This window comes from Balaenoptera physalus (assembly GCF_965194825.1).
Source record: "Balaenoptera physalus genome assembly, chromosome: 16".
In the NCBI taxonomy this organism is placed as follows: Eukaryota; Metazoa; Chordata; class Mammalia; order Artiodactyla; family Balaenopteridae; genus Balaenoptera; species Balaenoptera physalus.
Genome location: NC_138898.1, coordinates 88651910 through 88679730, shown reverse-complemented (window position 1 = coordinate 88679730; position 27821 = coordinate 88651910). Strand labels below are relative to the sequence as shown.

General features: G+C 44.3%; 1 protein-coding gene across 14 annotated transcripts; it reads left to right on the top strand.

Moving 5' to 3' along the window:
* Window positions 1–24947, top strand: LOC309645847 (uncharacterized protein). Of its 14 annotated transcripts, XM_082431595.1 has the most exons (9): window positions 1–1972; window positions 2297–2414; window positions 6951–7087; window positions 7684–7900; window positions 9933–10105; window positions 11187–11229; window positions 17905–18031; window positions 18318–18413; window positions 20517–24947. In XM_082431595.1, the coding sequence occupies exons 5-9, from the start codon at window positions 10050–10052 to the stop codon at window positions 21611–21613; spliced, it is 1419 nt and encodes a 472-aa protein (XP_082287721.1). In that variant the 5' UTR covers window positions 1–1972; window positions 2297–2414; window positions 6951–7087; window positions 7684–7900; window positions 9933–10049; the 3' UTR covers window positions 21614–24947. The 14 variants fall into 14 exon arrangements, with proteins under 14 accessions (XP_082287721.1, XP_082287720.1, XP_082287716.1 ...); XM_082431594.1 differs by lacking the exon at window positions 9933–10105 and having other exon boundaries at window positions 1–1885; XM_082431590.1 differs by lacking the exons at window positions 7684–7900; window positions 9933–10105 and adding an exon at window positions 11659–11803.
* The last annotated feature ends 2874 nt before the right edge of the window (window positions 24948–27821 follow it).

The following is a 27821-nucleotide window of genomic DNA, read 5'->3' as shown; positions in this document are numbered from 1 at the left end:
CCCCCATCTTTACTGGAGTATAAACACTTTACAATGTTGTGTTAGTTTCTGCTGTTCAACAAAGTGAATCAGCTATATGTATACATATATCCCCATATCCCCTTCCTCTTGAGCCTCCCTATCCCATCCCTCTAGGTCATCACAAAGCACCGAACTGATCTCCCTGTAATGCACATCTTAATTTGGACTAGCCACCTTTCAAGTACTCAATAGTCACATGTAGTTAGTGGCTACTGTATTGAACAGCACAGATCTATACAATCACAAAGGAAAATTTTCTTCCAATAACCTCTGACCCTCCACTTGAAACCCATTACACTTTTCAACAGCTCTAGGAATCCGAAAGTTCTTCTTCGTGTTGCACTGATAATCTGAAAAGCATCATTTTAAGTTTAAATTCCTGTTACCTTCACTTAGTGAATTTTGAATAATACATTTTAATAGCAGATAATGAGAGGAAAGAATGAGAGGAAAGCCACACAATACAGTAGCTAGTCAAAATAAGCAGAAACTACAGAAAAATATTTACCATTAACTGTATCTTTGAAACTAAATGAAGACCAACCAAATGAAAACAGGCAAGTCTATTTATTCAGAACTTGTTAGAGCAAATGAGACAGTCACTGTCACTTGTTTCAGTAGAGACTCAAAGACAGGCAGAGGAATGCGAGAGTTTTACAGTGGAAAAAGGAAGATATCTGGTATGCCCTCTTTGGAGGTTCTTGGTATGGGGAAGCTGAAGGCTGGCTTAGATGCAGGGCATCCTATGAGCTTGGTTAGGGGAGCATGTTTTACTTTCTTTGGTTGGTCCTAATTAGAAGCAGGTACAAAAACCAGGGAAGCTGTCAGTTATTGATCCAGTCCTGGTCATTTGGAGCCAACTGCTATAAAAGTCACTGTTTAGCTTCCTGGAATGTGACTAGAGATAGTGGTCTGGCTTCCTGGGCTTTTTACTGTAGGTAAGGGGGTTGGTTTCTTGGGTAGCTCACGGAGGTGGTAGGTCAGAATTCTGGTGTTAATTATTATTTTTTTGCCTCGTGGTATGTGGGATGTTAGTTCCCCCACCAGGGATGGAACCCCCGCCTCCTGCATCGGAAGCTTGGAGTCTTAACCACTGGACCGCCAGTGAAGTCCCCACAGTTCCGCTTTTATATGTGGTCTGGCCACTGTCCAGTTCATATATTCGGCATCTCATATGTGTGTATGCATATATATATCGCCATATTCTATCATGAGCTGCAGACATAATACTTAGGCAAGTGTTCCCTGAGACCTGAGAATTATTTCAAGGGTGCCTCCAGAGTAAAAATATTGAGAAAGGCTGCTTCTGATTCCTCTACCCCCAAACGGGGCTAACAATACCTATTTCGGGGATTGTCATGAGGGCTGAAGGGCAGGCATTTTTTATAGAACAACACATCCGACATGGAGCTCCTCAGAGAGCCGACTTTCTGGGACAAGGCGTACAGCTAGGACCAGGTTGGACTTTGAAGACTGGGGAGCCCATAACCTGCCCCTCAAAATGGCGCCGGGATGGAACGGATCCGATCAGATGCGGCGGGAAACCACCAGGGTCACTGCCGGCCCGGCAACACCGTGAAGATGGTGTGTTCATAGCCAGCCCGCAGGTCCATCGGGGCTGCCAAGAGACACGCCTCCCTGCCAGTCCACGTCGCCACGCGTGCCCGCCCACGCCAGCCCCTCCGTGGCCGGAAGCGCCTCTGGCTGACCGGAAGTGCCTTGCCGCGGAGCTGCCGGGAGTTGTAGTTCCACCCCAGTCCAGGGGCGCCTACGCAGTGCAGGGGTGTCCGAGTGTGATCTGCGCACTTCCGGACCCCAGGCTGGTCTTACGGCGTCCAGCACCTCGGACCTGGCCGGTTCTGAGGTCTCCGCGGCACCTCGGACTGGTGGTTCCCTCGGCTCCCGGCTGTAGGGAGGGCACGTGTGGCGGAATCCACGGCTGCATAGCCAGGCGGGCCGCTAGGAGGGGGGTGCTCTGTGCGGGGGGGCCGGGGGGGTCCGGGTGGGCGGCTCCGTCTGACGTCTTCTGCGGAGGGTCAGGGTTTCTGTCTGGTGTGGGCTGGGGGCCACAGGCTGACTAGGTCTCCCTGCTTCTCTGACCTCCCACAGCTCAGCCTCTTCCGAGCCCACCATCCACAGGGGGCTACCGCAGGGTACCCAGTGATAGCCTTGGCCTCAAGGAGCGGGGGACTAGCTCTCCCGCGAATGGTCACCGCTTTTTCCCGACGGTGGATTTGTTTCTGACCTTTGACCTGGAGCTTCTCTGCCCACCCAGGTCCCTGAACTCCACTCAGGCGTCCAGACCTCCTGTGGGTGAGGAGGGAACTGCTGAGGAAAGGCCCCCCTTCTCTCCGACCCTCCCTCACTCCTGCGGACCCTACATCCAGCCAAGGGTAGGCTCTGAGCTATGAGGGCAATTAAGGAAGTTTGTGAAACGATTGTTATTTCAGGGGTCTACAGTGTCAGTATTCATCTGACAAGCCTTTAGAGTGTCTGGGTCAGGCCCTCGGGAAGCACCGGGTCCCATCCGTGGCTGGGGTCCTATGGAGATGTCACTCCTGTGAACAGATGAGGGCCCTCAGGGTGTGGGTGCCCTGGTAGTTATCTCTACTGGATGAATGGACATCCTGGGAGGGAGGGAGGTTCCTACTGGGGGAGGCGGGGCTAAAGATCTGACTTAAATAGGGTCTGCGTAGGTGGAAGGGGGCAAAAGGGTATTCCAAGCGGAGGGAACCACATATGCAAAGGTAAGAGGCTTAAACCGAGGGGGTACGGCTGGATTCCGCGCTCTGGAGGAGCCTTGAGGTGGTGAGGGAGCAGATCAAGCTAGCTTAAGGGGTGTGGACTGGGTCCTGTTGGTGCCTGAAGTGTTTTAAGCAAGGCAGTGGCGCGGTTATACTTGTTTTTTGGTCGGAATGTATGAGCGGCTGAATAAGGTAGTGAGAGAAGAGTAGAAGCGTCGTATCTCAGATTTGTGAAGCCGTAGCAGCGCTGGGTCTCGGGAGTGAAGGTCGGGTAGTGTGAGCGCATGTTTGCAGACAGAGAAAGTTCAGTGTAGTCTGTTCTTTTAAGGCAGTTGGTGAAGAAAGAGAGCAACGTGAGGGTGGGAAGTGATGCAGAAATGATGGAGGATTTGTCTTTCTTTGATTCTTTTTTGTTCAAGTTGGCACAGATTTGAGCTGTGGGGAAAAACTGAAACCGGTACTATAGTTTTAAATCTTGATAAGGTCAAATGTATCAGGTTTTTCCATTATGCCTTGAACTTGGGTTTTATTGAAGGAGTTTCCCCTACTGCAATCCATAGTTCTATATATATATATATTTTTTCTACTATTTATAATTAGTTATATTAGGAAATATCTCAAATGCAGCATGCAAAGTAGAAAAAGAAAGAAACCTTTGTGCTTATCATCTAGATTGAGCAAATGTTAAAGGTTTATTTGCTTCAAATTTTCTGAAGAACTAAAACCTCATAAATACTTGAAGGCTTTTTGCATCCTGCCTATTGCATTTTCCTTCTTCTCACTCAGAGGTAACTTCTGAAATTGCTATGTATCCTTTCATATTTTTATTTACTTACAAATATGAATGTAGCCACAAACAATATATACGCTTGTGTTGTGTATTCATCACTTTTGCCTATATTTCTTTTAGATTTTTTTCTTATTTATTTTTAGTGTATTGTCTAGATACAAATCCATTTTGCCTTGTGCACTTTGCAAAAATCTTGAATGGAATTTGATTGGACCTAATGTTTCTTTGATGGGTATATTTTTGAGTATGGCTCCATTTCACTTAATGTTCTGTAGTTTATTTGGTTTTCTGTTGCTTTGTTAATTTGATTAATTTATATTTTTCTGGAAAGTTGTCCAATTTAATTTCAACTTAATGGCATTATTTATAATAGTCTCATAATTAAAAGAAAACTCCAGTATATCTGTAATTGTCTCCTTTTTCATGTCCAAAAATTGTTTCTTTTTTGCCTTTTCTCGTTTTCTTGATCAGTCCTGCCTGAAGTTAGTCTATTTCATTAGTTTAAAATACAAAACAACTCTTTTATTAGTTGTAATAAATCCTTTCCAAGAATTGAATTTAGTTTTTTCTTTTTAATTTTTCATTTTGGGCACAATTTCAGAATTACAGAAAACTCATAATAGTAGAATGGTGCAAAGAATTTCTAAATACCTTTCATCTAAATTCCCCAAATACTAACATTTTACCACATTTGTACAGGGGGTTCCAGGAATTGGAAGGATTTCAGGGCCAGTTAAGGAAAAGATGTAAACATGAAGTGGCAGGAACACATACAAAGATTATTTACGCATGCATGAGGGAGAAAGGGGCCTCTTGCAGCATGAGCCCACCCAGAGGCTGGGGCCCAGGGGCCACTTCCCAGAAGAGAGGAGGATGAGGGAACCCCGGGGGTATCTCTGGGTCAGAGCCACTTGGGGTCTTTATAGCCACATGGTTTATAGCTATCAGAAACTGGGTGTGGTTTCACAGGGTGGGTAAAGCATGCAGCTTCTAAATGACTAAAAATGTGCTGATATTTGGACTGTGTTTAAAACATTCACATGTGTTGACATTTGAGTTTGGGGCTGCTAGTCTTTTGAGCTATTGGTCTCAGTCTGCTGTGAAGAAATAAACCACCCAGGGGCCATCTTCGGCTCATTGCTAATACAGTTAGCTTTATCCTGCTTTTCCTCCCCCCTCTATACATATATGTGTGTGTGTAAATACTTCAATGTGCATTTCCCAAAAACAATAGCATTCTGTCACACTACCACAGTATAATGATCAAAGTCAGGAGATTAACGTCGATGCAATACCATTGTCTAACCCATGGATCTTAGTCAGATTTTACTAGCTGTCTCAATAATAATTTTTCTAGCTAAAGAAAATCCAGGATCATGCATTGCATTCCCCCCCACATCTCTTTAGTTTCCTTTACTCTGGAACAGTTTCCCAATCTTTCATTGTCTTTAATAACATTGATGTTATTGAAGAATACAGGACAGTTATTATAGAATGTTCCTCAATTTAGGTTTGTCTGGTGTTACATCATGATTAGATTCAGGTAATACATTTGTGGCAGGATTTTAAAAACAATCTGCTTAATAATTTCTTTTATTCTTTTAAAATTTCTTCTCATACTTGTCTTTTTTTTTTTTTTACATCTTTTGAGTTTATTCTCTTTTTCTGTGCTAGCCTCCTGCATTGAATGTCATTAATTTCCAGTTTTAATTTAATGCCTATCTTAGGGCTATAATTTTCCTTTAAGTATGTGTTTGTAAATATCCACCAATTTTGGTATGTAGTATTTTTGTAGTCGTTGTAAGTATTTTTGCATTCTTTTTATTTTCTGATTTTATTACTTTTTGGTTTAGAGAGTGGCATCTATGCAGTATTGATTTTTAAAAGATTTGTTGAGGTTTATTTTTTAGCTTGTCAATTTTATAACTATATCAGATGCACTTTAAAAAATGTATATTCTCTAACTATTGAGTTCATTCTTCTGTCTGATCCAATAGGTCAAGCTTTTAAATTGTTATTCACATCTTATATATTCTTACTATTTTTTTTTGTATCTTAGATCTTCGTTTCTAAAAGTATATACTAAACTCTTTTTGCTGTGATTGACGATTTGTCAGTTTCTCCTTGTTGCGTCGCGTCAGCGTTCAAGTGCATTTGAGCTGCATATGCATCGTGTACATTTGCTGGGGACACGGACCTAAGATCTAGTTGACTTCTGGTCATTGCTTTGTCTCCTTCCAGTGGGTCGTTCTTTCTTGTTTTTTGTCTGTCTCCGAATTTTTAAAATGAATGCCGCGCATTGTGTGTGGCAGACTTCTGCTGGGCCGTTTCAGTGTGCGGAGCTGGGAGGGCAGGAGTTTGGTTGCGACAAGACTGGTCAGCAGTTGCGAGTTGCGCAAGGCTGGCATTTGTTGTCTCTATGGTTACCGTCGGCCTCGGCTGGCGTGGCTCTGTGCTTGGAGCCGGCTGGTTGCTGGGCCTCCCTCCGCGGCCGGCTTCCCCCCCACCCCGCGCCCCTTGACTCTCCTCCTGCTGGCACTCCCGCCTGCTCCTCGGTGCTGGCTGGCCTGCTGGAGGAGGGGCAGGGTGCTCTTTGTGTCTCAGTCTCAGGAGGGCCCTGGGGCCTTGGGGATGCTGCCCGTCCCCGCGAGGTTGGCGGCTCTAAAAATCTGAGCCCAGGACCTATGTCTGCCCCTCTCCCATGGGGATAGTGTGTGTTTGTTTGTTTGTTTCTTTTTCCTGCCACATGCGGTGGATCTTACCAGTGCTCTGGGAGCAACAGGGTTTTGCTAACCTTCCCCCAGCAACACAGGGCTTTTGTTCCTCAGGAGAGAAATTTCTGGAAGGATGGGGCTTCCCGCGTTTCCAGCAATGGCAGCCACGCCCCTCCTGTAGGCCTTCACTACCCAGGGAGTCTCCGCGTGGTCTCCGGCTCCGCCCTGTCTGTGTTCGTCCTCTCTATCTGTATAACAAACAAATCACCACACATTTAGTGGTTTAAAGCAGCTCACAGCTCGGAGGCCAGAAGTCCCGGTAGGATGGCCACGCTCTCTGCTCAGGTCTCCAAGGCCAAAATCAAGGCACTGGACGGGGCGGCCTCTTCTCCGGGGCTCCGAGGGAGAGTCCGCTCCAGGAGTTCGGGGTCAGGCGGAGTGAGTTTCTGGCGGTTTAGGTCGGAGGCCCCTGCGTCCCTGCCCGCTGTCGGCTGAGGGCCTGTCTCAGCATCTTCTCACACTCAACGTCTGTCTTCAAAGCCAGAGACGATGCACCGGCTCCTTCTTGGGTTTTCGCTCTTCCAGACTCCCCCTCTGCCCCCCATCCATTTCCAACTCAGAGGTAAAGTGTCCTGCTGACATTTTGACCTGAGTCTCACCATGTCGTCTATTTATTTTCAGGTTTTCTTAGTGTCTTTGCAAAGGCTTAGAATCGGACTGTAGCCAGGGCGGCTCTGTCCTGTCTGCATATTCAAGCTTCTTTCTACCCGCTTCTACCTGCAGAGTCTCGGAGGCCGGAGCTGAGCCTCCAGCTGACGGTAAGTCCTCAGCAGGAGAGCAGAGCTGTGGCGATCGGAATAGGTCCCAGTCCGCAAATCCCAGGCGTCCCAGAATAGAAAAATTCTCGTAAGGAAGGCGACCCGGGGAGCGGCCATCTCCTGGGCAAGAGGGATCCCTCTCTCATCCCGCTCCGTAGCTTAGGGCTGAAGTTGGAGGCTCACAATCTGGGGCAGCCCCCCGAAAAGTGCCCCTACAACAGCCCAGGACCCGCTTGCAGGCAGAATTTGGGTGATGTCATTGCCTTAGGGGATCATCTAGGACTTGATTTAGGGGAAGGTCTGGTAGGAGGAGAGGGGGGTCTCCTTTAGGGTGTGAGAAGCATGAACTAGCAGGGAAGGGACCCCCATGGCTCTGAGGGTGACCCCCCCAACCACCGATTTCTCTCCACTCATTCGCGTTTACTCTCATTCTCTGCTGTCCATCCAGCTAGATGTGTAGCTCCTCCCATCCCACTGTCACCTCCGCACCTGACTTCTGGTGACCTGTAACCCCACCCCCCCCTTCTAGTTGAGTCAAGGCTCAGACGTTGCTTTCTTAACCTAAGAGTATTTCGTTTTTCCTTCTCCTGTTAAAGACGAAAGAAAATGGGCGTGAGAGAGGTGTTCAGAGCCACCCAGCTTACTAGAGGCCGAGCCAGCACTAGCCCCCAGGGCTCCTGTCCGGAGGAGGCTGGGCGGGGCCCTCATCGCTAAGCCCCGCCCCTCCCCACCCTCCACCCCTTCAGACCTTCTCATGGATTTCCTCTCCTCCAGGGGCAGGACTCTGATAGGAGGTCATGGAGAGAGAACCCAGTAAGATGATATATGTATATTTTTATGCCATACTTAAGTATTAAACAATGAGCACGTTTACTGTTGAAAAAATTAGAAAATGTGAAAAACAAATCCTACCGTGTGAAGGTAACCATTGCTAACATTTTGCGTGTTTTCTATAGAATTTTTTTCTTTACATGTTTATGAATACCCATTCCATGACGACGAAGCAGGAAATGGAGTAGAGGGTCACAGACCACTGTTTTTGACCCACGCTGTTGGGCCCGCCTTCCTGTATTAGCTTCCTGGGGCCGCCATCACAAGTACCACAGACTGAGTGGCTTACACAACAGAAATTGAATCTCACACAGTTCAGGAGGCTGGAAGTCTGAGATCAGGCTGTGGGCAGGGTTGGTTCCTTCTGAGGCCATGAGGGAGGACCTGCTCCAGGCCTCTCCCCGAGCTTCTGGAGCTCTGCTGGCGATCCGTGGTTTCTGCTGCATCACCCTGACCTCTGTCTTCCTCTTCGCATGAACTTCTCGCTGTGTCTGTGTGTCCAAATTTCCCCTTTTCATAAGGACACAGCCATATTGCGTTAAGATCCACCCCAGTGACCTCATTTTAACTCGATCATCTGCAAAGACCCTCTTACTAAGTAAGGTCATGTTCTGAGGTCCTGGGGGCTAAAACTCCGACATAGCTTTTGGGGGAACACAATTCAACCCATTGTACTTCCCCTCCGGGATGCTATCTCAGGGAACCCCATAGCTGTTGGGTCACTTCAGGTTATAATAGAATAGGCCCCCCTCAGTTGCCAACTGTCTGTGAACATCTTACTCTCATGTCCAGTTTCCAGCTTCTCCCTCCCCCGTGTGGAGCCAGAGGTCTTGGACCTCCCCATGGGAAGGGCACGTGATCTGTTCTGTCTCTGCTCCTCAATTCTTCCTTCTCATCGGATTCCCTCCTTTCACCTCCAGGGTCAGGGTATGAGGAGGGGAGAGTAGAAGAAAAAATAGCTCTAATTTTCCCCTGCTTGGTGTTATTTGTAGCTCTCACCTGCCTAGAGCTGGCTGCCCTCCACTCCGCAGGAGGCCACGTGATGGCCCTTTTTCGGGGTGCCCAGCCTGGGACACCAGCAGTGGCTCTCTGCAGACCTCCATGCTCTTGGCTCAGTGGTCCTGCCCCTCAGGACCGGCTCTCTTCACCCTGCCAGCAGCCTGCTTCATCAGCGTCCCTGCAGTAGGGCTCAAGCCCACTTAGCTTCTCCACCATCCACTTGGCTCCCCCGGGAACCCTCCCATCCTTGATCCAGCAAACGCAGGCCGTGCAGGTGGCTTCCGCCCCTGTGCCCTCCCCTCCCCTGGCTGCCGTGGGGAGCCTCTGACTTCTGAATTCTTCAGCTGGAAAGCTGGCTCCTGTTTCTGGGTTCCTGCATGCCCTAAACATTCAAAGGAGCCCCCCTCTGGGGAGTTTCTGCAGCTGGACATACGCCAGCCTGGGGGTGTAGTTCTCCCTTTTTCCAGGCTCCCTCCAGAACCCATGAACAGTTTTCTTGGAGCACACCCCCTCTTGGCTTGCAAGGGGAGCAATCCCCAACTAGGACGGGAGGCAAGCCCCACGGTACACTCCCTCAATAGACAGCTCTCCTTCGATAATTTCCCTCCCCCAAAGGAAGGAATCTGTTAGGGTGTGTCTGGAAGCTCCTCCTTAGAATTTGGGGTGTTTGGGATTTAGCTAAAATTTCCAGGCACGTGGGAAAAAATCCCATCCATTCTCCTGTTAACGCATCTGTGAATCATATGCTATGTATCCTGCTTTTTTCACTTGCTGGTATTGTTGGAAGATCATTCCATGTCAAATATTTATAATATTTTAAGTTGATTCATAGCTTGGCATGCTTTAATTGTATCATAATTTATTAACCAATCTCTTATTTTTAAGCACTTAGGTAGCCTCCAATTTTTAAAAAAAGACACCCTCAGAATTCTTTATGGAGTTTCTGTAATTCTAGAGTTTTAGTGTCTCTGCAGAATTCTTGGATCAAACTCCAGTGTGTCTCTATCCTGAGTAGGAACTTACCTAGGACCAACCTCGTGTCTATTCAGGAGAGATAGGTGTGGGGTCCAGTTGATGCTTCCAGCCACAGTAAATTTGCTCCTGAACCTTCGTGTTCCTGTTCCCTGGGAAAATGAGGAAAGGAGGAGGAGGGCTCAGGAGAAGTCATCAGATCTTGTCCCATATTTGGTAAGTGGCAGAGCCAGACCGGGACCACTTCCTGGGCAGAGATCAGCACAGTTCAGCCCAGAACAGGTCTTAATAATAAAATTTACTGTCGAGAAACTACAGCTACGAGAGGAGAAGCAAACAAAACTTAGCAGGATCCACGGATAGAACTGAGCGCCCCAGGTTAATCGACCTCCAGTTGCCTTAGCTAAGTGCCACTGAACGGACTCCGCCTTCTAGAACCCATTTTTATATTTTCCTGTGAATTTCCTCAACACCAGGGGCAGGAATGGTGATAGAAGCTTTGGGTTAGAAGATTAGTGGGCTACAGATATTTTTAAAATGATCATTTTCAAGGCATGATCATATATGAAATGCCCATTTGTCATAGAAGAGCTTAGAAAATTCATCTAAGTACAAAGAAAAAAATGTAAAATCGGGCATTATCCAACTATGCAAAGCTAACTACTACTTGCATTTTGTCTTACATCATTTCAGAGACTATTCTGTGTGAGAGAGAGTGTGTGTGTGTGTGTGTGTGTGTGTGTGTGTGTGTGTGTGTGTGTGATCAAATAGTTTTCAACCACCTTTTTCAGTTGCCAGTATACGATCAATAAATTGTCTTCTATGGTTTTATTTTTATTAGCTACATGATGTTTATTTCCCTTTGGTTGTGGTATATTCATTTAACTCGTCCTCTATAGTTGGATATTTAGTTATTTCTCTTTTTTCAGAGTTTTACCAGATTGTAATAAATATCTTGGCCGCTAAATCTTTGCCCGAACTCATGACTGTTTCTTCAGAATAAATTTCTATTAATTAAATTTCTGGGTAGCGGCAGGGGAGGGTAGTAAATTGCACATTGATTACTGCAACACAGGGATGTGTATTCATTAAGTAGAAAAATAATTCAGGTTCAAGCCTCAAAGTTGGGTCCCCATCACATTCCAAGGTGAGGGCTTTGCTCTGATAAATGGGGTTCTTGGGAGGAGCCCCCATGCCACCCCGTGCCTGGGGTGTTAGAGCAGTTGATTCTGAGGCTGGAGGCAAGCTTGGCCTCTCATGTCCTCTTCTTCCCCCACCCCAATCTCTGCCTCCACAGGTGTCTGCTTTTCCCAGACCAGCAAGGAAGGACCATGTGCCAGGTGAGTGTGGCATTTCTTTCAACTGCGCTTTTTGTTTTACCATGGATTTCAGGATGCTTGTAAGAATTAATCCAATCAAACGCAATGCAAACGGAAATCAGGATCCGTGAAAATACGAAGAGAGCGGACGATCAAGGCCATGGGAAAGGCAGGGTGGGGGCAGTACAGAGGCTGTTGGGGTTTATTAGCTGCCCTCTAAATTTATGCCTGACATGCCTGGCACTTTAAAAAGACAGATGCCATCCCATATATGACTTGTGTTGTCTGGGACAAGCATATCACCTTCTCAGGGGAAATAAAGCTTTTTAGGATATTTAGACATTTATGTGATGGGTCTCCATACGTGACATATAGCAGGCAGATTCCTCAATAATAGCAACATTCAAATAAACACAACAGCAGATCTCCTGTGACTTTTTTTTTTTCCAGTATAAAGAGTGGATATTGTGCCAGTGCAGAAATCTGTGATTACAGTTGTTGGAGGAATCCAAACACTTAGGTCTGCATAAACAGCTGTATTACGGTTCACACTGACCTAGATAAACACTGCATGATCTAGAGGAACGAGTGAGTGGTATGTTCTTCAAACTGCTGTTCATGATAATTTTTGACACAGATGGAGCTTAAACAGCTCAAAGCTTCCGTCTTCGGCAGGGGCAGGAGGGAAGATTGTGCGAGCTCGCCTGCCTCCTTCTCTCTCCGTGACTTAGACCTTACCCATTGCCCTTGACCTCCCTTGCGTCCTTTCTCACTGGTGGTCATTATCTTTCTTCAGACATCATAATATCATTGTGTTCTGTCAGCCGGTCATTCTCAAATGCCTCTGTTCCTAAAGGGCCTCCCTCTTTACCCTGGGCTCTAGGGTTGCATGAACGTGAAGTGCACTGGTCAGAATCCTGGAAGTTACAAGAGCCCGAAACCCAGCTAGAGCTAGTTGAGGACAAAGACAAAAATCTAGGCAGCACCCCAAACTGGGAAGAGCAGGCATGCAGCTGGGACTGGGAGAGTTCCGCCCAGGGACCCAGATCTCACCAGGTGTCTCTCTTGTTCCCTTGTCCCTGTTTCTGTGACTCCTTTTCTCATGCCGATTTCATCCGTATGGCCGGAAATAGGGTGGCCATCAGCTCTCACATCTCACATTGACAAGTTCTGCCGCAGAATGGGACCAAGTCTCCTTTCATAGGGCCAGTTTGAAAGATCTTTGGGAAAGATTGGGATTGGTCCAGCTTAGTTCAAGGGCTGAGGGGCTGGGTCTGCAGAGGGGCGCTCCCAGGAGCACCATATGCTTGGCGTGGGGAGGAGGGAGGATGTTAGTCCCAGAGGAAGATGAGACCTGGTGGATAAACATTGCAGCTGTCCACTCCAGGAAGGCAAGCATTCACAGGGTGTTGGTTTTGAGCTCAGGGACCTGTCTTTTTTGCTGCAGAATGCTCTATCTACAGGTGCTTTTTTTTAATTTTTTAATTGAAGTATAGTTGACTTACAGTGTTGTGTTAGTTTCAGGTGTAGGGACCTGTCTTGATGGGAGTGTCTGTGCTTAATAAAGCTAGGACTGTCTGGATATCTGATACCAGGAACATCTGGGGACAGGACCAATCTGAGAGGCTGAAAACCAGGTGGTGACTCCACAGCCTCCTCAGAGGAGAGAGCTGACTGCAACATGAGGCTGTCAGACCTGTATGTGAAGCTGGAGGTTTCATTTGGTGTCTTCTGGGGGAAACTATTGTTTTGTAGGAAACCAAGTCTCACTGGGAGCTTCTCCCTGTTATGGCTATGCATGATAAAGATAATGACAATAAAACTTATAAAACTATCTGTTGAGCACTTATGTGCCGGTCTCTGTGTTTTTCGTATATTGTTTCATGAATAAACCCGTGAGATAGATATTACCATTAACTCCTTCCCTCATTTTACAGATGAACAAACTGAGGCTAGAGATGTTAAAATCCATTAGGCGATGGAGTTGGGATCTGAATGCAGGCAGACAGACAGACATAGAACTGGGACCTTAATGATTAAACTGTAGTTTTATCTACCAATAGCAAATTCCCAGCAAAGGAATCCAGTAGTATTGACGTGTTCTAGACATGCATTGTCCATCACGGTAGCCAGTAGCCACAGGTAGATACTGAGCATCCAAAGTGTGGTTAATGTGACTGTGGTTCTGAATTTTTAAATTACATTTCAATTTAAAAACAATCAGAGTAAATATTTTTTCAGGAAACACAACTTTGTTTTGCTAGGACTACATTTCACCAAAGTGAAATTGAAAATAGTGTCTGAACTGAGATGTACCTTAAGTGGAAAATACACACCAGGTTTTGAAGATGTGATATGATTAAAAAAGAATGAAAACTATATCAGTGATTTTAAAATAATTATGATATGTTGGAATTATATTTTGGTTAGATTAGGTTAAAGAGAGATTAAAATTTTTTTTTTTTTTTAGTTTAAAAGTGACTACTAGAAATTTTTATTTTTTTAAACCACTTTGAGGTATGATTGACAGTCAATCTGTACATATTTAATGTACACAATTTGATGAGTTTACAGATAAGTGTACACCCATGAAACCATCACCATGGTTAAGGCCATAAACTTATCCATTACCTCCAAAAATTCCCCTCCCCCCACCTTTATAACTTTTTTCTTTTGAGGTAGGAGCATTTAACATAAGATCTATCCTCTTAGCAAATTTTTAGGTATACAATACAGTATTGTTAAACACAGGTATGATGCTGCACAGTAGATCTCCAGAAGTTTCTCATCTTCCGTATCTGAAACTTTGAATCCTTTGACCAACCTCCCAATTTCCCCCTCCTCCCAGCCCCTGGTAACCACCATACTACTCTTTAATTCTATGAATTTGACTATTTTGGATTCCTCATAAGAGTGAGATCATTGCAATATTTGTCCTTCTTTGTCCAGCTTATTTCACTTAGCATAATGTCCTTCAGGTCCATTTATGTTGTCACAAATGGTGGGATTTTCTTTCTCATGGCTGAATAATATTTCATTGTATATATATACCACATTTTCTTTATCCATTCACCCACTGATGGATACTTGGGCTGTTTCCATCTCTTGGTTATTGTGAATAATGCTGCAGTGAAATGGGAATGTAGACATCTCTTTGATACCCTGCACTAAGATAACATCATCTGCAAACAGAGATACATTTATTTCCTCATTTCTGAGGTGGATGCCTTTTATTTCTTTTTCTTGCCTAATTGCTCTGGCTGGACTTCCAGTACTGTGTTGAATAGGAGAGGCAAGAGTGGGCATCCTTGCCCTGTTCCAGAACTTAGAGGGAAAGCTTTCAGCTTTTCACCATTGAGTATGGTGTTAGCTGTGGGCTTTTCTAAATGGCCTTTATTGTGTTGAGGTAAGTTCCTTCTATACCTAATTTGTTGAGAGTTTTTATCATAAAAGGGTGTTGAATTTTGTCAAATGCTTTTTATGCATCTGTTGAGATGATTATGTGAATTTTATCCTTCATGCTGTTAATGTAGTGAATCACAGTGATTGGTTTTCATATGTTGAACCATCCTTGCATCCCAGGGATAAATCCTACTTGGTCATGGTTTATGATTCTTTTAATGTGCTGTTGAATTTGATGTGTTAGTCTTTTGTTGAGGATTTCTGCATCTGTGTTTATCAGGGATATTGGCCTGAGGTTTCTTGTGGTGTCTTGGTCTGGTTTTGGTATCAGGGTGATGCTGGCCTCATAGAATGAGTTTGGAAGGATTCCCTCTTCTGTTTTTTGGAAGAGTTTAAGAAAGATTGGTACTAATTCTTCTTTGAATTTTTGGTAGAATTCACTCATAAAGTTCCTGGGCTTTTCTTTGTTGACAGTTTGACAGTTTTTTGGTTACTTCTTCATTCTCTTATCTGTTACTGGTCTGCTCAGGCTTTCTATTCTTGATTCAGTATTAGTAGGTTGTATTTTTTTTTAGAAATGTATCCATTTCTTCTAGGTTGTCCAATTTGTTGGTGTATAATTGTTTATCATAGTCCTTATGATCCTTTTTATTTCTGTGGCATGAGTTGTAATGTCTCCTCTTTCATTTCTGATTTTATATATTCCAGTCTTCTCTTTTTTTCCCCTTAGTCTAGCTAAGGGTTTCTCAATTTTATCTTTTCAAAAAACCCTGCTGATTTGGGCTTAGTTTGTTCTTTTTCTAAAGGTGCAAAGTTAGGTTGTTTATTTGGTATCTTATTTTTAAAAGTAGGTGTTTATTGCTATAAACTTGCCTCTTAGTACTGCTTTTGCTACGTCTCCTAAGTTTTGGTTTGGTATGTTTTCATTTTCATTTGTCTTGAGATATTTTCTAATTTCCTTTTTGATTTCTTCTTTGACCCAATGGTGTTTAAGAGTGTGGTTATTTAATTTCCATGTATTTAAAGTTTTCCCCATTTTCATTACTATTATTGATTTCTAGCTTTGTGAATAATTTCAGTCTTCTTAAATTTGTTAAGATTTGCTTTTATGTCCTAACATATGATCTATCCTGGAGAATGTTCTGTGTGCTCTTGAGAAGAATGAGTATTATGCTGCTGTTGCGTAGAATGTTCTGTATATATCTTTTAGGGCTATTTGATCTATAGTGTTGTTCAGTTCTGCTCTTTCCTTGTTGGATTTCTGTTTGGATAAGAATGGAGTATTTAAGTCTGCTACTATTATTGTATTGCTGTCTATCTCTCTCTTCTGATTTGTCCATGTTGCTTCACATATTTAGGTGCTTTGATGGTCTGTGCATATATAATTGTTACATCTTCCTGTTGAATGGACCCTTTTATAATTATATGACTTTCTTTGTCTCTTGTGATAGTTTTTGACTTAAAGTCTATTTTGTGTGATGTAAGTATAGCCAGACCTGCTTTCTTTTGATTACCATCTGCATGGACTATCTTTCTCCATCCCTTCACCCAATATGTGCCCTTATATCTAAAGTGAGTCTCTTGTGGACAGAAAATTGTTGGGTCTTGCTTTTTTATCCATTTGGCCACAGTATGTGTTTTAATTTGAGGAGTTTAGTTCACTTATATTTAAAGTAATTATTGATAGGTAAGGACTAGCTATTGCCATTTTGCTAATTGTTTTCTGTTTTGTAGTTCTCTTGTTCGTCTCTTCCTCTCTTTGTTGTGGTTTGAGGATAGTTTTGTTAGTGATATACTTTGATTTTTTTCTCTTTATTTTTGTGTACCTACTGTAGATTTTGTTGTGGTTACCATGAGGCTTGCGTTGAATATTTAATAGTGTTAACAGTCTATTTTAACCTGATAACAACTTAACTTCAATCGCATACAGAAACTCTACACTTTACTCCCCCCTCCACTTTGTTATGACAGATTTTACTTCCTTTTATATTGTTTCCATTAACAAATCTGAGATAATTATTCTTATACTTTTTTTTATTCTTATACTTTTGCCTTTTAACTTCTAAACCAATATTTAAAATGATTTACACACTAACATTTTATATATATATATATATATATATATATATATATATGTATATTACTCAGTATAAATTAAAATTGTAATTTTGGTCCTTAATTCATTCAGAGAGAGAGAAGAGGAGGGTGAAAGGGAAGGGGAGCCAAGCCCTGTTCTGTGTACGTGGAATCCTTTCTCTGCTTTCCTGTTGTTGCCAACTTAATTTTGACCATATCACATGTTGATGATTATAATTGTACCCGAACTTTATTTTTTTTATTATTATTTTTTTGGCTGCACCATGTGACTTGCAGGATCTTAGTTCCCCAACCCGTGCCCCCTGCAGTGGAAACACGGACTCCTAACCACTGGGCTGCCAGGGAATTCCCTATAATTGTACCCGAATTGTATTCATTCTCTCCCTCCCAGTGATTCCCACCTCAGTGATGCAGTGATCTTCCACATCAGTTTGTCTTTGGTAGCTCCCCTTCTTAAATACTGTGATGGAGTCCCCATTGCATGTATGAAAAACCCTTTGTTTGTCCTATGATCTGACCTCTCTCTCTCTCTCTCTCTCTCTCACACACACACACATCCCCCTTATACTCTATACTGTCATTCCCGACTGTCGTATATTTGCAGTTCCTACCAGATTTTCCTTGCCTTTGCTCAGGCCACGCCTGTTGATAGGAATATCCTTCCAACATCAGAACACAATTTATTTTTCATGATTCTGCTCACATGTGACCTCCAATGAAGCTTAACTTGACAGGATGTTGAATTTGACTGCTGTCTTCTTTGTGTCTGTTCTGTACTTCCATCATAGCCTTCAGTGTATTGTTACCACACAGCAATCTCTTACATTCATCTCACTCCACCAGACTACAAATGCCCTAGAACAGAAGCAATGTGGCATTGAGCTTTCAACCTCAAGCACCATGCAGAACACCAGTGACATACCTGGTCTTCCGTAGATGCTTGTTCACTGAATGGATGAATGGATGGATGGATGGATGAATGGATGAACAGAGATCCAGAAGTGAGATATTTTCTAATGATCTTTTTTTTTTCTCTCCCACAAAATGTCGTACAAAGTTAGGGGCATGCTAAGCTTCCTATATAACTTAACATGGGGAAACCTGACCTCCGAAGGTGGTAAGATCCATCTCCTCTACACCTTTGCCATAATACTCTGTGCTGAGCACTCCAGATTAATCAGGAGTGTGCTGTTCCAGGGGTCGTTATCATTCAGAGACGTGGCTGTGGGCTTCACCCGTAAGGAGTGGCAGCAGCTGGACCCTACGCAGAGGACCCTGTACCGGGATGTGATGCTGGAGAACTACAGCCACCTGGTCTCCGTGGGTGAGGAAGGCCTCCTGTTTCCCCCCTGCCCGCCGCTTATGTCTGAGCTCCTTTCTTTTCTCAGTTACATAAGACCCTGTTAAGTACTAAAAATGTTTGACCTTGGGTTTCAACCATCAGTAAGTCTTGTTCTCATCTCACCTGGATTATTTGTGAATTTTCCTCCCAAGTGAAATAGCTATTCTTTGGCTGAGATGTAAATGTTCATTAGGCAGCCTGAGCCTTCTGCTTCCTTGGATGGCCCAGGTGGCTCAGCATAAATCTTGTAACTATTTCTTATGAACAGGCTGTCAAGTCACCAAACCAGCTGTGATCTCCAGGTTGGAGCAGGGGCAAGAACCGTGGATGAAGGAGGAAGAGATCCTCAGATGGAGCTTTCCAGGTGAGAGAGAACCAGCCTGGAGGGGGACAATGGACATGAGATTCCAGGAGGTCACAAAGCAGAACCTCAGATTTTTTTTTGTTTCACACATCTGTGTTAAAAGCCTTGGATCTTTGCAAGCAGCTATGGACATCTGACCCAAGACCTTGAAATGCCCAAATGATTCCTGCTACCTGCATACCTCACACATCACTGCATGATTACTCTCCTTTCCCTGGATCTTAGAGAAAGACATATTCTTTTAAAGTTTATCCATTCATTCTATTCCACTGCCCCCTTCTAAGACCTTGCTTTCTCAGTCTTTCTCTAGAATCTTCAGGCTTACGCTTGTCCCCATGGTTATAAAACAGGCTTTCTCATGCTTTCAGGGGTTCATAGATTTGTCCTATTTTAAAATAACTGTTATTTTGTGCCACTCATTTTTATTTAGTTGTCTTTTCTTTCAATGCCTTAAAAACTTATTTTCTACCTTTTATATGACTTTAAATTCATCTTCTTTCAAGACCATGTAACATGTCCCCATTTTGTCTGATACGTTATAACTGAAGCTTTTCCCCCATCTCAGTGTGATCCCACTGGGAGCTGAGCCTTTGTTTTATTCATCTTTATTTCTGCAGGACACACATAGTATATATTGACTAACCCCCTCTACTGTCTAGGACACGGATCCTTTATCAAGCATTTGTTCAGGGCAGTTGTTATTAATCAGGGGTGTACACCAGACTCACTGGGGGAGCTTTAAAAATGCCCCCTGGCTGGGTCCCAACCCAGAAAATCCTGCTGGGGAAGATCAGTAGGCATTGATTTTGTCTCTTAGGAATTCAGCACTGGGGCTCAGGGAACATAAATATTTCTAAACACAGGAGTTCCATGGTTCCACTGGGTATTAGTGCCCAAGGTGAAACAGCGGGGTATTTGTGGTTTAAAATGTAAGTAAAGAAAAAGCAAATAAAGATCTAAGCATAGGATGAAGAATCCAACAGTTAAGATTCTCCAAGTAGATTCCACAGTGCTGTGGAAACCAACTTGCCCAAGGAATGTCAGTATGGGTTTAGTGGAGGGGCTGATCTGCAGGCATATGGGAAGGGGACACGTAGGGTTGTGTTGTCGGCCAGATTTGGTTTTAAGGAACCAAATGAAGAAAACGGTCATCTGAGCAATCAGAGCACAACAGGGAATCTTCCCGGGGCAAGGATGGCTTGCATTCGGGTCTACGGTACTTATCTTGTGTCCATATACTGGACATCGTAAAGACCACGTAGATCCATGTGAGAATAAATCGCTGCAGAATGGACCTCTGACTCTAGGAGAATTCCTTTAACAGTTAAAGAACTTGATGCTTTGAGAAAATTAATTTGATATACAGAATGGAGGGGAAATTAAGGTGGGAAGGGCACAGGAAGTGCAGGTGAGAGAAAAGCCTATTTGCAACCTAGGAATAAAGTGAGGGGAACTCACACTTCGTTCAGCCCGAGTCCTTTGCTCATATTTCCTAAACACCCTTCTCCCTAGAGTCCCCTGAAAACTCTGGTCTGTCTTTAGTCTTCGTTCATAATTCCTAAATACGCTTATCTCCTGATGGGACCTCCTTATTATGTCTTCCCCTTACCTATGGATGCTAGAGCTAGTACCGGCCTGTGATGGCCAATGGTGGCAGAATCCTCTGGCTCTGCATTCTGTAATGTCATCTTGAAATTGGTCACATTGGGGAATGCTTTCACCATGGAGATTGGTAATTGGTATAGATCGGGGTTTCTTTTCCTCTTGGTGACCTGGTTCATCAGCACATCAATGCCTTGAGTCCACTATCCTCTAGTTTTTCTCTTGTGTGTGTTTTCACCTTCTTCCCAATTTAATGTGTGGACTTGATAATAGCAGAGCTTACATATATTCACCGTCAGGGTTTTATCTGTTTCCATTTCTCATTTTTTTTTCTTTTCAGAAGCCAAGGGAGTAGGATTATGATTATGATTATTTAATCTGGGCAATCAGGTTTGAAACCACAAAGTTAATCCTCCTTCCAAACATTTCTGAAATAGTTTAGTTCTACGATGTGATCCTGGAAAGATAACACGTTTGTGTCCTTATTTATTATTTCCCTAGAAGTTTTGCAAGTTGATACCCAAGTAGATAGACAACGGGAACACCAAGACAAACTTTTGAAGCAAGTTGCACTCCTAGACAAGAAAAAATTGACCCCAGAAGGGCACAACGCATGTAACACAGTTGAAAAAAACACCTGTCCGAACACAAACGTTGTTTCTTCAGGACAACAGGTCCCTAAGTGCGAGTCGTGTGGAGCAGCCTTGCCGGGTAATGCAGGCGTTACTCCTAACGCGTACCTTGCAAGAAGGAGATTTGAATATGATGCACAGGGGAACTTATTTCTCTATTCTAAGCTGGAAACTCCACATTCTGGGGCACACCCACGTGAATGTAACCAATGTAGAAATGCTTTAAGCCGTGACAAATCCATTAACGCTGATCAGAGAACCGACAGTAACGAGAAACCCCACAAATGTACCAAATGTGGGAAAGGCTTCTCCCATAAATCAGAATTCATCACCCATCAGAGAGTCCACAGGGATGAGAAGTCCTCTGGATGCAACGACCAGGGAGATGGCCTGAGGGAGGAGAAGGTTTGCCTCAGCAAAAAACGTCCGGGAAATCACACAGACGAGAAACCCGGTGGAAACGGCAAATGTGGTAAAAAGCTCTCCCCAGAAACAAGCCTCTCCATACCCGAGGCCATTCTGGCTGGAGAGAAGCCTTATAAGTGTTCAGACTGTGAGAAAATCTTCTCCCACAAGTCACGTCTCATTGAACACCACAGATCCCACACAGGAGAGAAACCCTACGGCTGCGAAGAATGTGGGAAATCTTTCTCCCGGAAGTCATGCCTCATTATCCACTACAGAATCCACACAGGAGAGAAGCCCTATGGCTGCAGCCAGTGTGGGAAAGCCTTCTTCCAGAAGTCACACCTCATCCTTCACCAGAGGACTCACACCGGAGAGAAACCCTACGAGTGCAGCGAATGCGGGAAGGCTTTCTCCCAAAACTCCTGCCTCATCATACACAAGAGAACCCATATGGGCAAGAAGCCCTATGAATGCTCTGACTGTGGGAAAACGTTCTCCCAGAAGGCGAACCTCATCAGACACCACAGAATTCACACCAGGGAGAAACTGTATGGATAAAGTGACAGAGAAGGTTTTCATCAGGAATTCCCAACACATCTAGGAATGAAAACCCTGTGGATTTTGTGAACGTGGAAAATCCTTCAGCAAGAAGTCCAATGCCACTGTGGGCAGACCTTTCTACCAATTTGGAGAACTAGGAAATGCTTATTCTCTTAAAACTAAGGATAGAAGGCTAATGATGCTCTAGAGGGATCTATTTTTATAGGATAAACTTAACTATGAAGTGTATCTGTGTCTACATTAACTGTGGCTATTGAGCTCTAAGTGAATAATTTAAACCATTAAGACAACAGATTGAATAAGCCACAGAACAATCCCAGGGGTTTGTGGGGACTATGTTCCTGGAGATGCTACATAAACAGAATTTTATTTTACTTATTTTTGAACTGCATTTGTAGTTGAACATAATTGTGAACTTGTAGACACAGATACCATAATATGTAGGATGACATCTATCAAGAGTTTCCACACTAAATTACACCCTTTCGTCTTTAATATACGTTATAACTGGGATTTACTACTCAACCGGAAGTCCATACACCGTACCACATACCATTTGGTTTTTTGTTTGCCGGCAAGTATTACAGAGCCCCCCTGGATCTGGAAACCAGCAATTTCATGACATCCCCTGATCTCTCTCCATCAACTAGTTTATAAGTCATGTTAAATGAGTAAGGTTGGGACTCCCTTTTCTGGCAGTATAGTGGACCACCTAAAGTGAAAAACATTCCACTGTAAACCACTTGAAATGATGGACAATAACAGGTAACATTCTTTTAAATGCATAATTCAGCTTGCAAGAAAATCAGTGAGGTTTCCAGGTGCCAGTTCCAGAGGGAACTGAAAAGTGTGTGAGTTGATGCTGTAAGCTGCCCTGTAGGTTTGTTTACCCAGAAGCTTGGGTGTTAAAAGCTATAGGCAGAAGGCTTGGCACTGAAATACCTCATAAATTGAGAAATTTCAAAAGCCTGTACATACAGGGAAAGGATGGACCAGAGAAAAACCTGCTCATTTGCTCAGGAAGCTTGCCTGTCTCTCCCTGGGCTCTAGTAGGGAAGGAATTTACCCTGATGATTCACAAGCCGTGACCTGCACCTCTTATGAGTTAGAATTGTGAATTTGCCCTATTCATATCCCGGTTGAAAAACTGAACAATTAACATAGAAATTTGTCCTGGTCTTTGAAACAACTTTACAGAAGCAAACACAAACTATTCTTGGAGGAAGACACCCTCAACCTGTGTTTCTCAGGGTTCTGACATACAAACCCAAGATGAGTTCATAATCCAGAATAATAAAATGTGAAGAACGTCAACAGACATTTTAACAAAATAAAAACCTCAAGCCTTTTAAGGTGATAGAAAAATCTGAAATTCTATAAAAATGACTGTCTTGAAAAATGATGAAAAACAAAAAATCAAAACTGCATGAAAGCAAAGACACAAAGAAAGATAACTGGCTTATTTGGAAAAAGAACCACATAGCGTGTCTAGAAATGAAAAATATAGTCACTGAAATTTAAAACTCAATGTTAAAATATTCTACATGTCAAACAGTAGATTATACTCAGCTGAAGAAAATGGGAACAGGAAGGCAGAGCTATAAGCCAATTCACAGAATTCAGTATATAGAGAGGTGGAAAATGTGAAAGAATGGGGGAAGAGACATAAAAATGAGAAGAGCAGGGACTTCCCTGGCGTCCAGCGGTTAAGACTCCAAGCTTCCACTGCAGGGGGCATGGGTTCGATCCCTGGTCAGGGAACTAAGATCCCGCACGCTGCAAAGCACGGCCAAAAAAAACCCCAGAAAAAAAACAAACAAAAAAAAAAAAGAGAGAGAGAGAGAGAGAAGAGCAAACAGGAGCTCCTGAAAGACAAAATGAAAAAACGGAAGAAAAGTAAATATTCAAAGATATATTGGCTCAGATTTAACAAAAGATGTGCATTAACATGCATATGTGTGTGCAATATATATGTATATATATATATGCATATATAGACATGCAATATATGCCTAGCTGAATCACTAAAAATAAGTTCACATCTAGATGTACTCGATGTATATCCATCCAGAGTTTAGCCCGTCAGAGTTTAGCTAAGCTGCTCTCTAGTATTGCTGCCTCGTCATCCATCGTGTTTGGTCAGATGGCTGCAGGGACCTTAAGCTGACACTAGCCCCTTGTGCAAGGACATGCCCTATAGCAGCCGCTCGGCCACAAGCAGATGTAAGTCCCTGGTGTGACTGTCCCGCAGCCCTTGTGATCAGTAGCTCACCTGCCTCCCAGTGCCTGTAAGCTTTACGCGCCCCTTAGCCAGGACCCCCGTGAGCTTACCAAAACCCTGCTCTTTGGGTTTGGATTGACCGATCTGGTCCTAACCTAGAAACCCCAGAGCACTCCCCGCATGGACCCTAATAAAGGGATGTGTGCCAAGTCCAGTCCCTGTCTGCACTCCGCCTTGACCTCCCCTGGGGCCCCTCCAGGCATGCTGTGTGCTTGGTCCAGGCCCTGTGAGTAATAAACTTGCCTATTTCGATTTCTCCGTGGTCTGTTGCTGAACCCACTCATCGTCCTGCACCCTGTGCTCCACTTAACAAGTGTTAATTTCACGAAGTCTTCACAGATGGGAACAGGATGGTAGAGTCTTGCAATTGGCTGGTGGAGAAAGGCCTTTGGCTGGCCAACGGGCTGTGGAAGTTGCCACCCCGCGGAGGGTGAACTCCCCCAGTGGGTGTTAGACTTTGGGTGTATTTCCCCACTCCAGGTACAGACCCAGCTGCCGACTGTTAGGAGACTTGGCCACGGTTTCCAAAAGGTCCTGTCGGGGCAGGTGAGGGCTGAGATGCACCCTGCCACGAGCACGCAGCCACCACTGACTCACCAAAGCGCTGGTTCTAGGCTCCGAGGTCCCAGCTCCGGTGATCCTGCTGCCTCTGCGCTGGTGGGGGTGAGCCCGATCCTAGTGAGGCTGATTGGGACACCCTGAGGGGAAGCAGCCGCCTGTGAGTCCGGCTGCCTGGGAGTCCACTGCAGACCTTTATGGTAACATCCCCAAGGCCAAGTCAGTTGTCAGGGTGGCAGGTAATAGAGAATTAGAAGCTGAAACTTGAAACTGTATTGCATCTTTGAAAGTTGCTGAGTGAGTGAATCTTGAAAGTTCTCATCACAAGAAAATAAAATTTGGCAATTACATGAAGTGATGTTCACTACAGTCATCACGGTGATCATTTTGCAATGTACACAAATCGCAAATCGTGTTGTACACCTGAAACCAATATGATGTTATGTGTCAATTATCTCTCAATAAATAAATAAATTGAAACTTGAAACTTGATGCATCTCAAGACTCAAAATATTTTGAAAGACTTTGTACAGCAGGAGGGAGAGAAAAGGGGCTAGTCAGCCGTTGAAAGTGTCTAAACCTGGCCCGGAGCTGCTACTCCCCACCACAGAATTCGGCCAAAGACCCAAAATGCCACGCCATGCGGGATTTTAGTTCCCCGACCAGGGATCGAACCCGTGCCCCCTGCAGTGGAAGCGTGGAGTCCTAACCACTGCCAGGGATTTCCCTGCATAACCTTTTAAAAGAACCTGGGGATGGAGGGCCACCATCAGCAGATGCAGGCTGGGCCTCTACCCTGACTTACCTCAACGCCAAAGCAGCTGCAGCCACCTGTGCTCAGCAACCTGACAGCTCCCACCAAGGCTCCCCACCAGGTGGTCAAATGCAAAGGTTTCTTTGGTTGTGGTCATCACTCTCAATCATGTACAGTGTGGATAATAGGATTGCTGGTGGCCCTCAGGCCTCACCCGGTCTCAGGAGATGCGCTGGAACAAATCAACCACAGATACCAGGCCTGTTAGACTGCCAGCCCTAAGTGTCTCTTGAGTGAGGACTTCCTCATAGCTGTAGGATTTGGGGAGGAATTGACGGGGGGCTTCCTGTGTGCTTCAGGGCACCAGCCTCAGGGAGAAGCAGAAGGTAAGAACGAAGACAGCACAGACAGATGGACAGAGACCCCCTTTCACGAGATTTCTTTCTTTTTTTTTTTTGTCTCTTCCTCCTGTCTTTCTTTTTTAAATTGACGTATAGTTGGTTTACAATGTTGTGTTAGTTTCAGGTGTATAGCAAAGTGATTCAGTTATACTTACGAATCTATCCTTTTTCAGATTCTTTTCCCTTATAGGTTATTATAAAATATTGAGTATAGGGACTTCCCTGGTGGTGCAGTGGTTAAAAGTCCGCCTGTCAATGCAGGGGACACGGGTTCAAGCTCTGGACTGGGAAGATCCCACGTGCCACGGAGCAACTAAGCCCGCATACCTAGAGAAAGACTGCACGCAGCAACGGAGACCCAACGCAGCCAAAAATAAATTTTAAAAAAATTGAGAATAGTTCCTTGTGCTATACAGTAGGTCCTTGTTGGTTGCCTATTTTATATATAGTAGTGTGTATCTGTTAATCCCAAACTCCTAATTTATCCCTCCCTCGCTTTCCCCATTGGTAACCCTAAGTTTGTTTTCTATAATCTAGAGATGATCATACTAAGTGAAGTAAGCCAGACAGAGAAAGACAAATACCATATGATATCGCTTATATGTGGAATCTAAAAAAATAATGCAAATGAACTTATCTGCAAAACAGGAACAGACTCACGAGATTTCTGAGGCAGCTGATAGTCATTCTGGTGTCCCACGTTGCCTGCACAGATCAATTCTCCCCAGCCTTCGAATCAGTTTTCGTAGACGTGCGATTTCTCCAGCCAGGAGGTTAGGTAGGCAGTATTTACCGGCACGGATCCTGGCTCTAAGACTTCTAGTTCCTGACCGACCCTTCAGGAGGCATTTTTAGGAAAAGTTCCCTCTCACGGAATCTGGGACCCTGGCCTTGGGGGTACAAGCAGAGCTATCAAGTTTTCCGAATGCAGTTTATTATGTCAAGACACAAACACGTTGCTTCTAAGGCTCCCTGCATTGGAAAGTTGGGTCCAAGCTGCCCAGCTGGGGTTTTCACAGCCAGCTCTGATGCTCTAAGACCCCAAAGAGGAGTCAGTCTTAGAGATTCTTGTCCTTGGCAGGACTCGAGAGCTGTGTCCCTGCCCTACAGCCAGTGTGTGCGACCCCAGAAGAACTCAGAGCTTGTCTATGGCTTATTCCTCCAACAAACATTTATTAAGAACTGCCAGGGTCACGGATCTTAAAATGTAAGAACAGGATCTGCAGTCTGGCTTTATGGGGCCCACAGCCTAATTGTGAGTGGGGAAGTGGGGGAGTGGGGGAGTGGGTAGGTGATTGGGAAGTGAAGCAGATGCTAAAATTACATTTTAGAGTGACAACTGTTGTAAGTGAGAGGAGGAAGGAAAGGGTGCCGTTTCAGTCTGTTTGGGCTACTACAACAGAATACCATAGAGCTGGAGGCTTATAAACAACAGAAATGTATCTCTCACAGTTCTGGAGGCTGGAAGTCCAAGATCAAGGTGCCGGCAGCTTCAGTGTGGTGACAACTTGCTTCCGGGCTCGTAGACAGCTGCTTTCTTGTTGGGTCCTCACAGGGCAGAAGGGGCAAGGGAGCTCTTCCGGGCCTCTTTCACAAGGGCACTAATTCCATTCAGGAGGGCTCCACCTTCATGACCTAATCACTTCTAGAGACCCCACCCCCTAATAACAAACTAATAATGGCGATTAGATTTCAACATGTGAATTTGGGTGGGGACACCTTCAGCCTACAGCAGGTACAGTATCTAGACTGATCACTGAATAATACAAGGGATTTTCATAAGTGGAAACAGAGTGTACCAGGGGCAAAAAGCAGCATGAGTGAAGGCATGATGATTTGAAGGCTTGCCTTACTTTGTGAATAGCTGGAACCAGCCACAGTTCATTTCACGTACAACAAACTACACGGATCTTAAGGATGCATCTCCGTGAAGTTTTGCACATACATACACCCATGTAACCACCACCCAAGTCAAGATATAGAACGTTTCCAGTACCCAGGCAACCTCCCTGTACCCTCTGCCAATTCAAACCCTTCCCCCAGTTAACCACTATGATGACATCAACCGCCACAGATGAGTTTGTCATTGGCCTTTATTTCAATGGAAGCATCCAGAAGTGTTCTTTGTGTCTTGCTTCTTACACTCAGTATTACGTCTGGGTGGTCCTTATTTTTTTGCCAGTAGCAGTAGTTCATTCTTTTTCATTGCTG